General features: G+C 36.6%; 1 protein-coding gene across 2 annotated transcripts in view; it reads right to left on the bottom strand.

The window, feature by feature from the left end:
- LOC131063290 (glutamine-dependent NAD(+) synthetase) overlaps positions 1 to 16,536 on the bottom strand; it is a 154,721-nt gene that overhangs the window by 92,098 nt on the left and 46,087 nt on the right. For both annotated transcript variants that reach the window (XM_057997074.2, XM_057997075.2), the window contains exon 5: positions 4,338 to 4,441. In XM_057997074.2, coding sequence (XP_057853057.2) covers positions 4,338 to 4,441 — 104 coding nt within the window. The remainder of the gene's footprint in view (positions 1 to 4,337; positions 4,442 to 16,536) is intronic.

Here is a 16,536-nt window from a genome sequence, read left to right as displayed (position 1 = left end):
GCTCATCTCCAAATTGTTGCAGATTGGATATTAAGGTGATGGCCCTCACAAAGAAAGACAGGAAAAAACTGTAGCAATGCCCTCAAAATAGTTGAGTTTGACTTAGAAAGTACAATTAATTATAAAAGATAAGTACAAGGATAAAAGGATCTTACACTATGAAATGTAACTTAACACAAATTGCAACAAAGATGCACAAAGCAAGGGGATAAACATAAAGTGGTTAGCTCCCATGCCATATAACGCAGTACAAGTGTAAATAGTCCTGCAAGGGAAGGACCCTTAAATAAATGTAGCTGATGAAGAAGATTATGTAGGAGGCCAAGATATCATGAATGCTACAAAGGACCCTTAAATAATGTCATATTGCCTCATTGATCATTATATATATCCTAATGAAGCAATTATTAATATTATTAATTAATGATTATTTGAAATTTATTAAATATTATTATTTCATTAATATTTATTATATATTATTATTTCATTAATATTCATTAATATTTATTATTAATAATATCAATATTATTATAAACAGAATTAATATATTATAAATTATAGACAAATACAATGTAATTATTACTATTGGAGATTCGATGTAATTAGAAACAAATACAAGTCATCACAGATGAGTTGACTCATGGTTAAAGGTAACAATCCATTTGATTAAAGCAGTGAATACAAAGACAAATAAAAGGGTGGTAGCAATTTCATAAGTGTTCGGATTACTACAACTATGATGGGTATATGAACAACAAGAAGACGGTGTGTTATGATACACAGCGATTTAAGATTGATTGTGTGGTATATGGCAGATCGAACTGGCAGTTGATCAGAACAGCAATCTATCAAGCAGTGGTTATCTTCGTAAGAACAGAAATCGAAGCATAAACTTGTGTACATACAGCAATATTTATACAAGACAACAATACAGCAATAAGTAAGGCACGCGTTAGAGATTAGTATGATTAAAGGAGCATCGAATTGTTCTTATATTAACCAGTGTAATTAATCATTGATATGGAACGATTACACTTAGTCAACAAACTCATTAAAGATTGACAACAGCAATTCATTAGTGAAGGGGCAAGGGATGGTTATTAAGAGATACCACTTTTGGGAGGGTCGTGTACCATGGAAAGGACGTAACCCTCCAATACTAATTTGAGGAATATACATATAGCAGATCAGCACTCGAAAGGAGGAAAATAGGGGGGAACCACCAATCAGAACAGATCAGATCAGTATTAAGCGACAGGCGGTAGTATCCTTGCCCTATCCTTGCCCTTGATGGTATGCGTGGGGATGTATTTCTACTATATGAAGTCTGATAATGTTTCTATGCAGAATTTAACATAGAGTGCATTAAATTTGATAAGGATATCAAGTATCATGAAAGTGGCAGACCATGCGTCAGATCTGTCTGCCAATACCAACCCCTAAACATATTACCAATTAGGATTGTTTTTAAGTGGTAGTAGTATTAGTAAATTATATAAAAGGATACTAGCAAATCCATAAATAATTAGTAATATTATTTAATTCATTTGTTTATATATGTATATATACTCAAATCAGAATAAGGAGTAACATAATGATTGTAAATACTTGTGTTAACATGCACCATATGAGGATGATTTTGTGCGAAGGAGTTGCAGAAGATGGGGAAGATGGTACTGCAGATGACAATGACTTCCTCCCTCTCCTCCTTTCACCTTCCATGTTGCAACTGTCTGATGGGGCTCTTTGTGGATCTTTTTTGCTGGATTGGTGGCTGGAGGAGTTGGTGCAGAGGAAGGAGTGGAGGCTGCGGCAGCGATGGAAGCGTTTTGGCATGGGTTTTTTGTGGCCTCTGTTTTTGATCTTCAAGTGTGTGGTGGTTCCTGTCAATGGCCTTTTTTCTGCTCTTTCTTTGGTTGGTGGTGTTCTCCTGCCTGTGTCTGGGATGGTGTTTGGGAAGACCTGGGACCCTGGCGGATCTCTTGTGGAGAGGCTCTTTGTGTTCTCTCCTCTCCTCTGTGCTGAGGATTTTTTGTTGTTTTGGCCTTTGGTGCTCTAGTTCTTAGAAGGAGCTTCTTTTTTTGGTTCTTCTTTGTTGGGCTACTCTCCTATTGAGGTGGAGATTTGTCTTTGGTATGAACCTTTGAGGGGGGTTTCTTGGCTCTTGTTCTTCTCCCCTCCTTGTCTGTTAGAAGTGACCATATTTCCCGTGGAGGTGGATATTTGGTGGAGGGGAAAGGGCTGGTTTCTGCTTGCTGCTGGAGAGTGTTGGTTGTTGTCTTTTTGCTTCATTCTTCGTCCTGTAGAGGTGGAGATCTTTCCTATTGAGGTGGAGAGATGGAATGTTGGGGATTTTCGACTTTTGGTGCTCCTCTTGCTGTTGGCTATGGATGCGTGTTTCTTCTCTCAAAGGTGTCTCCTTGGGTGGGTCTGGAAGTTCTTTTTCCCAGATTCCTAGCTTGTCTCCTGGACTAGTTCCTTTTTGTTGTTTCTTGGTTTGGCCTCCTTCCTTCTGGTTTTTGGGGTCTTTATTCCCTCTTTTTCTAGTGGTGGGTTCCTGGTTTATCCCATAGGCAAGCCGGTTGCTATTAGTTGTAAAGGGCCCAGTAGGTCTTTCTGTTGTCTTTGGTTTGGGGAAAATCTTGTGTCTGGTGTTCTGAGCTCATTATTTAAGGTTGAGGGTGCCTGGCAAAACCCCTGGTTGCTGGTTTTGGGTTCCATTTTAAAACCCAGTTTGAAGGTTGAGGGAGCCTTTCAAAACCCCTACTGGCCAGATTCAAATTGTATGAATATTTGTTGTAATCTGATGTTGTTATTGAAGGTTAACGGTACCTTTCAAAACCCTGAAAGTTGGCTGAGGGCGCTTGTTATACCCTCGATTATTACTCTTCCGTGCTATAGTTTGGAGCTGTAGCTTTGTTGGGTGTGGCGTGACTATGCTGGTTGTTGCTGGTTTTAGTCATCTTTGCTGGATTTTGACTGCGGTTTTTCATTGTTTATTTCTTTTAGCAGCCTGCTTTGTTGGGTTCTAGATCCCAGTAAAATCTATTGGGTTTCGGGTCCCTCCAAAACCTGTTGTATGGGGTTTCAAGTCCCCTCAAAACCTGCTTTTCCCCTAATGATTGTAAATATAGATATTGATAATAATAGATATTAATATAATAATTATGGTTAACATAATACTTTTAGAAATTACTCTGTAATATTACATAATAATTCATACAAATAATATTTAATAAATATGTAAATGATTTATAAATGAATCAGAATAAGATTAATTATTTAGTATGGTAAGTTAGCAAGTACTTGATAGACTAAAGAAAGATCGAATATCACAGATTTGACTCGTGTAAGATAGACTTGACTCTTAATCAAGTTAGTTTAAGTCATTAGTACTTTGAAAATAGATTGATTATGGTTAAATTAGACCAAATCCGAGTAGGAGACATTACAAATAAACATGCAGCTGATGAAGATGATCATGCAGGAGGCCAAGATATCATTACTCATCCTAAGATGAGACTTAAGCATAGGCTCACGATTTTCCTGCTGTTGTACCAAAAAAAATTGGTCAGAGACGAGTTTTGGAGCCCCTGAACAAAGGAAAGCCAGAAAATTGAAACTAGTGGCACTTGATATCTGAGACTTATAAGTCTTCATGGGATTCTTATCATATAAATAGAGGAAAGGATTGTCTGCAAGACAGAGATCAACAGAATCATAAACACAACTGTGGCCCAGAGATCTTATTGAAGATTGCCATGCAGACATCATGGTGGATCATTTCCATCAGTCATAACATACATTGATTGATTGACTTTTGGTCCGTAAGATATTAAACAATTGTTTGAAAAATTTATAGACAGTGTCTTCTATCATAGACAATGTTGGATTATGTCAATAATGATGGAAAGTCTCTGAAGATAATTTTGTGAGCAGCTTGTTTTGATCCAGTTATATGCAAGCATTATTTTACTGACACAATGTTGGTGGAAAAAAATATCTGGAGTGCATGGTTGAGACCTAATGCATTCCACTAAATAATGCATTCCACTAAATAAAAGCAATCACTTGAATGAAACTATCCCAAAATCTCCCATTTTCTCTATTTCCCAATGTGACTTCATAGTTTGCAAATTGATCCTGTCGATGTTATACTTGTGTTCATTGCATTTCCTATCAAAATAACTTATTTTTGCAATGAAGGGTTACTTACAAGAAAAGTAAGATAAACAAGATTTATAGTAGTCATTTTATGCATTAAAGGGTTGAAAATACAGTTCCACAAACATTCAAATTCTATGGAATAAGATTAAGGGTGAAAAAGGATATCATACAGAATCCAAATCTACTACTGCTGTTAAAACTTCAATGTCATGGAGAGAAAACTGTGATCCTTGAGCAACAATATCACCATTGACAGCAATACATGAACAGCCATCTGCCAAGAAATGCATCATAACAAATTTATCATAAATATAACACAAATTATTAGAATATATCATTATTGATACTCAGATGGAAAGGAGTAAATCTTCATGAAAACAAGTTAACAGAAAACTGTAGCATGCAAGGATAAAGAAACAGTGCGCATTTGTAGCTCAGAAATGACACTAAATATATCTTCTGTAACCATGCAAATTCAAGTATGTAGCACAAATGTAAAAGTAGGTAGGAAGGAAATATCTTTACAAGTGATTTTCAATTCGGTAATCACCATCAGTCATACATGTTAGATATGTTCAGGCAAGCAAAACCATTTCAGTGAAAACAGCCCTTCATATGTGAATATTTATGCATCATTCTACAATTATTTGCTATGCAATATTCGTGAATCAAGTAATTGTAGATTCTTTATTACATAGTCGTGTATGTTCCTTCACAATGAGTTTTTTTTTTTATTGTCCGCCAGCAACAATCTCTAAACCCAAATACGAGCACTTGTGTTGAATGATTAGATATAAGAATCAAACCCCCTATATTTAAAGATCTGTTACCCTCCCGAAGGACAAAATACCCTTTGGTTTTTGGAGGGCAGCTTCATAAAGAGATTGCATGAACACTTCAACCTGGAGGACTTCAGCAGTAGTTGAATACGTTAACAATATGATCATTTTCAAAATATATTTGTAATTATTGCAGTTTTGATCATCAGCAAATACTTGTAGCAAATCTCTGTAGTCATCTGAATGAAATGTATAAATCAAATACTTTGTTCTATTCAATGTACATACACATCTCTTTTTAATCTACATGGGCATTTCTAATATAAGTATTTTGTGTGAATGCTTGCAGTTGATTTTCATTGCATTATTCCAGGTCTGAGCAATTTGTATGTGAATATTTTCATTGACAGTCATTGTTTAAATCATAAACCATGTCACGCTTGCACAAGCATTTTCCCCTTGGTGTAATCTCTCATCAATCTAAGTACATGTTGTGACGTTTGCACACATCGCCCCAATGCAAATGGGGACCCCCACTTTTTTTCTTGGCTTAAGTGTTTTAGTTGGTCGTCTTAGCTTGGCAGTGGTCTTAGTTGTTAACCTTTGCTTAAGAGTAGAGGTAGGTTTTGTCAAGACAAGGTTGAGATCATGTTGCTTAGTGTTATGTTTTAAATGTTGCCATGTAGTGAAGTCGCCTAGTTGCAAATGTTGTCAGGTAGCTAAGAGTCTTGGATGTCACTGGAAGGTGATGTTTGTGCATGTAGTGGTAAGCTTGCCTGCAGTTCCATCAGGAACTGCAAGCACATAACCTTAGAGCCATGAGTTGTAAGTCTACAGTATGTAGGACCTAGGGGGAAAAAAGTAAAAGTTAACCCCCTTGATTCACGTATTAAGTTGTGCAAGCCTACCCTACCAATGCAATGCCAGCCCTCAATGAAGGGGGGAGATTCGTGTATAATGCAAGACGTCCTTCAAAATCTGCTCCATGTGTGACATTGTGCAAGACATCACCTTGGATGTGCTCAAGTGGGAAATAGAGGATAAGATTGCCTAAGTCATGGTGAAACCACCTTGCAATGTGACCTTGTCCTAACCTTTGTGCAAGTTCAAGCTTTAAGTACGCACACCTTACGGTTTGTACAAGGGTAAGTTGCATATGCGTTTTAGCACTTTAAGTTGTGCAAACACCTACATCATGTGCTTCACCCTTTGTATCCAATACTACCTTCTACATGAATTCATGATCTTGTGCATAAGCATGCCTGAAATCTGCTTCATTTTGTGCAAGGGCATCCTCAATGAGCACTCCCAAGTGTTTGTGTGAGTCAATACCTCTCATGCACTCATTGCAACTTTGTCTATGCTCACCTCTGGGATGCGTTCAAGGCAAGTAAGGAAGTGGACCCTAAAATTGATTAAGTCTCGATCAAAGCAAGCCTTGTGCACAAGCCTACCTTACATGCGCCCTAGGGGTGGAGATGAATGAGGAGTTTGAGTGAAAGTCTGACCTTAGGAAATTGAATGAATCAGTCTGAATCAGATTTGGAGTCCAGATCTAGGTGGAAGCAAGCCTCCCAAATGTGCCCTCCAGCATCAACTTGGTGCATTTGACCTTCTAGATCCTATCTTTATTTGTGCAAGTTAGCACTTGGTTTCCGCTCCATGTTTTTATGCAAAGGTGTATTCCAAACCCGCTCTGGAAGGGGACCCTGCTCAAAGGGATGAGAGATGATCAAGTCAAGAGGGCTAAGAAGGAAATCAACATTGTGAAAAGCTCCCTCTTGAACCCACTATGCAGCCAAGATGTCTAAATGCGCTCAAGGGGAGGGTAGTTATATGGTTTAAGTGTTGAAGCTTGCCAATTTGTGCATCCAGCTACCTAAACTCACTGAAGCTTCATTCAGTGCAAGTGATCCCTCCAAATTCGCTATGCAAAGTAACCCTTCACATGCGCTCAGGGAAGGGGGTAATTAAATAAGGGTGACAAAAGTCAGACTTTGAAAGAAGAAATCAGACCAATATTAAATTGGAGCAGACATAAATCAGGATTCCAACATGTGAATCAGACCTGAAGTTGATGACTCATACTTACAGAGGATGTTATTTAATTTTGAATTGCGAGGTAAAAAGGGAGAACTAATCCTTCATTTATATCCCTCCTTCAATGATGAAAGGGCCAGCACGGCCAACTTGGAAAGAAGGGTAAATAAAATGTATGCTAGCCGACTTGCATTCAGCACCCACCTTTGTACACATAGAACCCCTAAATGTGCTTTAAATTTGTGCATTTGACTACTTGAAACCCACTCTAGCTGGATAAAGTGTGGGTCAGCTTACTATGTGCTAAGGTCTAAGCATTTTTAGGCTGGTGGGATTGATCCTCTAGGGGTCTAGGTCAGCCTAGCATGGAAGTGTGAGGGGGCAAGGAGGATTTAAAACAAGCATCAAAGCCTATGCTTCAAACAATCACTTCAAGGTAAATAAAAGAAGAGAAGACCTAGGTGTAGGGTGCAAATCTAAGCCATTTTTTTGGATCAAAACTTAAATCAAAAGAACTCAAGTGAATTCTATCAAGCGGGTTCTCTTTTCCAGATTTAAATTGATCTTTGGAGACCTAATTGATGTTGTAAGAAGGTAAAAGATTAAGTGTTCTTTTATTATTTTACTTGTTTGATCCTTAATTCTTGTTTGGTTTCTTTTCAGCTTTTTGAGGCAAGAAGGGGAAGCTAGGAAAGATACGACTTGAAGAGAGGACTTCAAGGAAAGTGCAACACTGTTAAGGCAACCTTGCTCTACAAGAGGAATATCACATGCAAGGAGGGGATGAACATCATGATGGACTTAAGCAAGGATGCAACCACCACATGAAGAAGACTTCACATGAATTCCAAAAGATCAAAGACCTTTCAAGACATCTCAACAATGCAAGGGAGGCTAGCATCAAGATCATCGCCATGAGATATGGAGTAAATGCAACATGAGGATGATGAAAGCTAAACATATTTGAAGATAGACTTAGAAAGAGGTTCAAGGGCGTCACACCAAGAGAAGAACAATGAACATGAGGAAACATTGCGATTATCTTGAATTTCCTTCAGAAATCCAAGATCTAAGGCTAGTACAACATGGAGGTACCCTCACATCAAGTCAAGCTATTCAAGTCAAGTGAAGACATTGTGAAAGTCAAGATCAAGCATCATACATAGGAGGTCAATCTTACCGAGACAGTGAATGGAAATACAAGCGTGATCAAGCTAGGTAGTTTCAAAAGAGTTAGGAAAAGATAGATGCTTGATCATTTGGATGACGCAATTTGGGAATATGCCCCATCATCATCACATCTAGCAACTAGATAATGTTGAGTATCAAGAGATATTGATCAAACCACAAACACTTTGTGATGATCTACACGAGGAGCATGTTGAGGTGACATCCTAGTCATCATCCAACAATCAAGTTACTTCACATCAACATGTTCAAGTTCAATGAACCTGACTCATCCAAGAGTGGAGTAGGTAACACAGGGCACTGCATTGAAGTTTATTCATTGTACCACTCATTGTAATTATTTCATTGGTCGAATGGAGTTACTTGTAACTAACCCTAATTAGGGTTTTATTGTTAAATCTTGGCCATTGATCTTGAATCAATTTGAGCCATTGAAATGTAATGAGACCTCTATATAAGGCTCAATCATTTCATTTGTAAAGGTTAATAGTGAATAGTTGATAGCCAGATAGTTAGTAGCAGTAGAGTAGGAGGAAAGGGGATTGTTGCCAAGGCTTGATGTTGTAGACACATAAAAATTTCCGTTAATTTATTATCTTCATTTAATTTCAAATTTCTCCGAACATCGGGCGAGTCCCTATTATTACATTATCATTTCTCCATAATTCATTATTCATAATTCCCATCTTTTATTATATTATTATTAATATCTTACCATTTATCCATTAAATTTATTAAATAAAACATTATATCATGCATACACCTTCATGCATTCATGTTATACACATTTCTCTATTTATTTAATAAAACCCTTAAATATCCCCTCCTACCACTTACCATTTCCCACTTACCATTTTGACCACTCATTTTCCCTATACCACTCATCTTGTATTATCCCATATTCATCCCACAACATGAACTCGCCCGGACAAAATCTATTTAAACAAAGCCCCCTCTCTTATTTGGGCATCTCATCTTTATGCGTCGAACTTATGTCAGTTTGTATTCTTCAACATCTTGGCACTTCATTTTCTTTAGCTTCCTTTGCATCAATCATCTTGAATCTCCAAAAAACCATAGCTTCTTGTGTGTGCTTCTGAGAGCAATATTATCTACATAAGATCTTGGTTTAAGGAGTGCAATGGAGTGGATTATGTAACATGCATGTGTGTTTCTTTGTTTATTTTGGCTTTGCATGTGTGTGTTTTGCAGGTACTTCATTGTTGGATGTTGGAAGAAGCTAAATCCATGATTTAGTTTCCCATTTCCTCCATCTACAGATGTAATAAACATACTATTTTCATTGAAGAGATGGTGGATTTTGTGTGCTATTTCAACTTGTTGCATGGTCTCTACTTCTCGTAGTTTAGATGTGTTAGATGAATAGAAAATCTATTGTTGACGAATGGTGAAGCCTAATGTTCATACCACTTGGAGTTTGTTGATTGCAAATTGCAGTGTGTGGTTAGATTGAACTTGATTAAAGCTTAACTTCAATTGTTGTATGCCCATTGTTCGTAATGTTGATGTGCATAGGTGATTTGAAAATCATTCGCTTATCCTTAGGAGATTGCACCATATTTGTGTAGTTGTTTCCTCATGGCGAAGCAAAGCTTGGTTTGGTTGCACTGAGTCAACAATGGTTTCTTACATTCTTAGGATTAGATTGGATCTCTTAACCCTCATCTCTTTTATCTTTATTTTCCAAATGAGTTAGTATAGATTCTACGTTCCAACAGTGTCCATAAATGTAATCCCCCTTGTGATTCCAGCAATATCACATCATACATCACTATTAATATTATATTTTCCTAAGTTAGTTATTAATGCTCAATCGTGTAATATATTGTATTTTAGAAACTTTCTATTTTATAAATCTTTGTAATATATTTATTGAGCGTTCTTGCTCATTGTTAATACAACAATTATTTTTCTACCAATTACGTTTCCGTAATATGGTATCAAAGCGGGAATCAAAGATTTTTCCAAAAAATAAATATATTTTTTTCTGCAATCTTTTCCGATGGTGCATACTGTGATCGTCGGGTATTTCTTTTTCCCGGATTTTTTCAAAAGTTCGTGTGACAAACGGGTTATTCACGTCATTTTGGCACATTCTTGCTGCAGCCCTTGTGTTCCTTTCCTCTGGTCTTGCATTTTCTTCAACCCACGACCATTTTAGTGACCCACGATCCTCCTATCCCTGTGTGCGACGTGATTTTTCGCTCTATTCTTGTTTGTACAACATGGGTTTTGGGTTTTCAGCCCAACACGGCGCTTATCACCATGACCCATCAACTCTCAGACGCGATTTTTTGCGAATTTTTAACGCACGACTTTGCTCTAGGTTCGCACGACGCTCTTCTATGATGGATTTTTTGGCGGGATCTTTGCATTTCTTGGTGGCTAGGGTTTGTTGACCCTCAAAATTTCTTTTGCATCAAATCCGAAAATATTTTAGCCTCCTACACAATTTTTTTTTCACAACCTGAGGTTCTGCATTTTCGGCTAAGGTTTATACCCTCCATTTCAAGTCGCAAATTTATTTTGATTGCAGAATTCTTTTGGGTTTTTCGAAACCTCAATTGGGTCGTTGTCAGATTTTTTTGGGTGCATTGTTTTTCGTGCCTCCAATTTTGAACCGTCAAATTTGCATTCTGATTTTAGATTCTTTGTGGGTTTTTCAAGAACTCTTCTGGGTCTTCGTCGGATTTTTTGGGTCAGCAAATTCTTTTTCGAAATCCGTGTCAGCCATACTTCGTCTTTTTTGAAGTTTGTACTTGATTTTGCCTCTGTTTCAAATTCATGTCTTTTCAAGTTTTCTTGTTTTTCATGCATTGGGAAATGTGCAAGATGGCGTAATTGACCAACTTGATGTTGGAAGGCAATCAGCGATTCAACAGCAAAAATTATAGTACTTGGAAGCAGCGCATGCTAACTATTTTCGAATATCGCCGCCTTGATGATCTTGTTTTGGACAAAGAATCTCATCCTACCATAGTCGGAGTCGACGAGGACAAATTTGATGATTGCAATAGGGAAGCAATCATGCTTCTTAAGCTCTCTGTCACACATGACCAGTTACCTCAAATTCCTTTTGGCAAGTCAGCCTCAAAAATTTGGAAGCATCTGAAGGAGTTGCAATCGGGGTTCCAAGACCTGATTGCAAGCCAATATTGCATGAATGTTTTCATGTGCTTCACTTGCAATCAGGTCTTGAAACCCCAATTGCAAGTTTATACCTACCTTACAATCTTGCTCCATGTTCACTTGCATTCGGGTCTCCAAGGCCCGACTGCAAGTATAAGTATCTTCTTTCCTCCCAACTCGTGTTTCAACAAATTCCGGATTCCAAGTTCACCATGTTTCATTTGCACTTGCATTCCGCCCCCCCAAACCCGAATTACAAGAGTTTTATTGTTCTCTATCTGAGATCGGATCTCTAGACCTGCATTGCAAGTACCTATAATTGCAACTCTACATGTAGGTCGGGTTTTAAGACTCGACCTGCATACTCTCATTCCCACGCCTCCCAGTTGCAAGTGGTCTTAATGCATGTAAAGGCAGTAAGCAAAAGCCAGTGTTGATGACTGTAGTGATGTAAAATGAAAAGAGTACGTTATCATATGCCTAGAGAAGGTCACAATATCACAAACCATGAAGCAGAGAACAATGGCTAAGTCAAGTTCTATCTACAATCAGGGATGACAGTTCTAGTCTCACCATTGGGAATATTTTCTTTCCTTCACTAAATGTGGAGGTCAATGCCATTGTAAGAGAGAACTTGACAAATGAAGGAGTAATATTGCAGAGGAATGCATTGTTACAATGCATTATAGCAGCGCTGTGTGGTAAAAAGCGATGACTTTCACTGTCATAGTGACCAACAAAGAATGTTGATTATCTTCAAGTTTAGTGGTTGATCTTCATGAGGTCACTGTCATTACCATTCATGGTCAAATGATGCAAGTTAATGTTCCTGGACAAATACCTTCACCGATCTTGAATACTTCCAAGTGCCAACATCTTGCAACAGCATGAAGACCTCTTAGACATAGGATGATGTAAATAGAGTCGTGTCTCAGACACTTAGATTAGTTTCAATTATGCATTTGTAATTTCCTTTGACAAATTACATGTAATGTCAAAAATAGTAATTGCAAGTAATCACATTACTCGTATTCTTGTAACTTGTAATTACATGTAAACAAATTACAAGTTGAAAGACAATAAGACTGTAATTTGGAATAAGTCATAGTTAGTTGTGGAATAAATCTTAGTTAGTTGGACTTCAAACACTTTTTGCTCTCAACCCCTCACCTATATATAGGAGGGCGCTCCTTGTAATTTTTATCTTTTGGGAGAAGCAAGAAAACTCTGCAGAAATTTACAGCGATAAAGACTTTGTGTTTTATACTTGTAAATTGAATTCTCAAGCAATATAAAGAGAACATTTGAGTTTCAGACTTTGTGTTGAGGCTTTGTTTACATATCCATTGTGTTCTTATGTCACAGTGATATATCTTTCTACATATACTTGAGGTTTTAGTGAACTTGTCGGAAAGAGCTTTGATCTAATTTCTTGTAGACTTTGTGCTACAAATATTGAGGATTAAATTAGCGTAGTTAAGTATTCAAGATAGGGAGAGGTTACAATAATTTGTGCTTGTAATAGTTCCTATTTATAGTAGTTTAGAGTGCATCATATCAACAAACTTTGAGCTGTTGTATGTTGTACGTTGTTATCATACCAATTATTTTGGAAGGTAGGTAGGACAGTAAGAAAGTAAAGACTTTGAGCTTTTGTTTCTACATTCTAATCCCGAAGAAGTGATGGAAGACTTTGCGCTTTCATGGAAACTTCGCTTCCTTTATACAAGTATCTTTGTAATTGTTGAAATCTCTTAAATTTCTGTATTTGTCACTCTGGTTATAGTTTCTTTTGTGAAAAGAGAAAAGAATACCATCTTTTTTGAAAAAATAGAAAAGGATGTTGTCCCGCCCAAGTTAAATTAGTGTTTATATGTTATTGTTAATTTGTAATAGTAGGAAAGGGGGAATCTTCCCTTAGAATTAGGAGAGTTTTTAACTCATGTTGTGGCTGAAACCACAATTTTGCATGCCTTCCCGGGTGTACAAAATTGGGTGTACAAAATTTTCAACCAACATAATCAAAGTTAGAAACTTGATCAAGATAATGCAATTTGGGAATATAAGCCATCACATCAAACAATTGGATAATGTTGAGTATCACGAGATATCTGCACTGATGTGGTGCCCATTTATCATCAACCAATCAAGTTATTCCACGTCAACTTGTCCAAGTGCATTGAACTCGAGGCATTCCAAGAGGAGCAAGTGACATGTGGAGTCACATTTAAATATTATTTAATATACCTTACCTCATCTCTCATTGGTTCACATTCAAAGGAAGGACATGTATCCAAAGACTTGTAGTTGTAACACTGATCAAATATTAAATGTAAGTGGCGGTAGTTGTAATTAACTCACATGAGGGTTTTATCGTTCAAATCTTGGCCATTGATTTCAAATCAATTTGGGCCCTTGAATTGTAATTCAAAGTCTATAAAAGACTTGGCCTTTTCATTTGTAAATGTAATGTCCCATTTTAAGATAACTAGGAATATCGGGACAATAACTTCAATTCCTTAAAACTTACACTATCTGATTTTGCAATCAAACAATGTAATGAATAATATGAAGGTAAATGTGTAAACAATATCACTTGCTATCTCTGATATATACAATAATATGTATGCTAAAGTGAATTGATATGTATTTGCATTTAGTGCAAAGATCCTTGTTATATCAGATATGGCAATATAACTATGCAATGAAGATGTGATAGTATTGCTTACATTAATACGAATTGATGTCTCTAATATGCCTCTTAAAACATGCAATATCTGATCCTTACTTATCACTGATAGCGATACAATTTCTGTTTCTCATGTAATCCTTTAATCCTTGCAATCTAGTTTTCTTACTGCTTAAAGCAATAATTTTATGTATCTGATATGCTGTTATACTTACGTAAATTTGACATGCTGCTATGTCTGATATGATCGAATAATGCTTGCAACAGGAGTGTCCTCCCTGATCTGATCTTTAAATGTATGCAACCATCAATGCCAATAGGCAATCGCTCAATAAAGAGCAGATCCACGATGGGATAAATAAAAGAGATATTTCCAAATCAATTCTAGTTGTCTTCAGGTCTGGAATGGGGACATTACAGTAAGGTTAATAGAGAATAAATTAGATTTGGAGTAGAGTAGGAGGAGATCAGGAATTGTTGCCAAAACTATGTTAGGATTAACATATGATTTTCAGTGAAAATATGGTGGATTTTTATATGAGTTTCAATATGTTGCATGGTTTCTACTTCTCAAAATTTAGATTTGTTTACATGGAGTTGATTAGTTGAATAAAAGATTGTAATGTCCCCTACTTGATTAACATAATTAACCTATTTCAATATACTAAAATTGATTGAGAGACTAATCATGAAGCCAATCATTGTTATTCTTCAATTTATTAGTTATTAACAAGTGCTTATTTATCTTCCTCATCGAATGATTAATTTTGTTATTCATAGTTCTTAATATAGATATCAGACCCTGCTACTACTTCAATTTTAAGGGAGAAGGGTCTATGTATGTTACCAAAGCGCTTAGAGACCAAATACAATAGGTTCCCTCAAAGTTTACAGATCCAAGCCCTTACCTATCTTGGGTCCATACCCTCAAGGCTTATGGGTCGTTGATCCCCACCCTATCTTGGGACTTAACCTATTGCTTGGATTTAGACTACCCCTCTTTGGAACATCTCATTCCCATCTTCTTAAGTACTGATAGTAATAACATGAATTAGACTATAAGTATACTAATTTCTAATGTATTATGTATATATATGAAATTAAGTATGACTGTCATTGAAGCATACTTATTAAACACATTCCCATGCATACCACCAAGAACAAGGGTGTTACTGCCTGTAACTTAATAACAGTTCTGATCTGATCTGATCAATGGTGAAGACATTAGATGCATTTGATTCCTTCACTTTATATCTCTCAATGTAAAGGAGAGCTTACACTTCTTCATCGTGTATGCCCTTTGGCAAGAGACATACCCTTTCACCATAGCACCCTTTGAAAGACTGCAACTCTTCATTGTTTTTGCCCTTTGAATGGGACACAACCTTTCACAATCAGATCTGCACTTCTGATTCCCAAATTATCCCCTCTTCAAATGAGTTCTCTCCTCCCTTTTATACCTCATATTTGGGGGAATCACAACTTATCATTTCATGCGTTTTGACCATTCATTAACTTTAATCAAATCTTAATTATATTTAATTATATTTTTTTATATTTTATTTTTATTTTTATTTTTGTTCTTTTGTATTTTAATTTTATTATTATCATTTATAAATAAATTATATTTCAAAGTGGGGATATTACAGTCCGCCCTTCCCAAATTTGCTTGTCCTCAAGCAATGTCAATTTTAATTTTCTCAAACTGAGTTATCTACCAATATTAATCAAACACGAAGCATACACATGAAAGACACGAAGCATACACATGAAAGACACGAAGAATACACATGGAGATATGCAAACACAGAGCATACACGTGAATACACGTACTGTTAGATTTCTTCCTATTGACTAGAATGATTCATCTTATCCTTTTTATAAATTACCCTAGATTATAATTCTTAGTTATTAAAGGAGGGTTATGAGAGGGAGTACCTTTAACTCTTAATAGTAAAACCCTGCAACAAGTTAGGAAATAGTCTACCAATTATAACATATAAGTGATTAATTACAAACATACTAAGTAAATTTTGAACTGATCATGATAAAATGAAGGAAGGCTAACTATGTAAAACAAGAAGACTAACTATGATTCATAAATCAAAGAGAGCCAACTATGATTAATAAGGTAAAGGAAAGCTAGATAAATATAAATGTAAAGAAACATGGATCATAAGTAGAAGTATGCCAAACAAAGTGAGTTAGGAGGGATGACTCAATAGGGTGTCCTCAACAACCATACTCCCTTACCATATTTGATAGGGTGTCCTAATCATCGCTCCCCCTCAATCAAGTCATACTTGGTAGGGTGTCCTTAACATTGTTCTCCCTCAATCGAGTCACCTTCTCCTACTCATATGAATCATCATCATCATCATCATCATCATAGAGAGGATGGGCATTGCCTCAATAGGGTGTCCTAAGTCTAACCCTCCTAAGCCCAAAGACGAAGCACCTTCACCCCCCTTTGGCCTCATGTGGACTCTGCAATACATATGAGGTGACGTGCTTAGAGGTGAC

The sequence above is a fragment of the Cryptomeria japonica genome, chromosome 2, assembly GCF_030272615.1.
Source record: "Cryptomeria japonica chromosome 2, Sugi_1.0, whole genome shotgun sequence".
Lineage (NCBI taxonomy): Eukaryota > Viridiplantae > Streptophyta > Pinopsida > Cupressales > Cupressaceae > Cryptomeria > Cryptomeria japonica.
The sequence above is the reverse complement of the archived record's forward strand: the minus strand, read 5'-3'. Positions and strand labels throughout refer to the sequence as shown.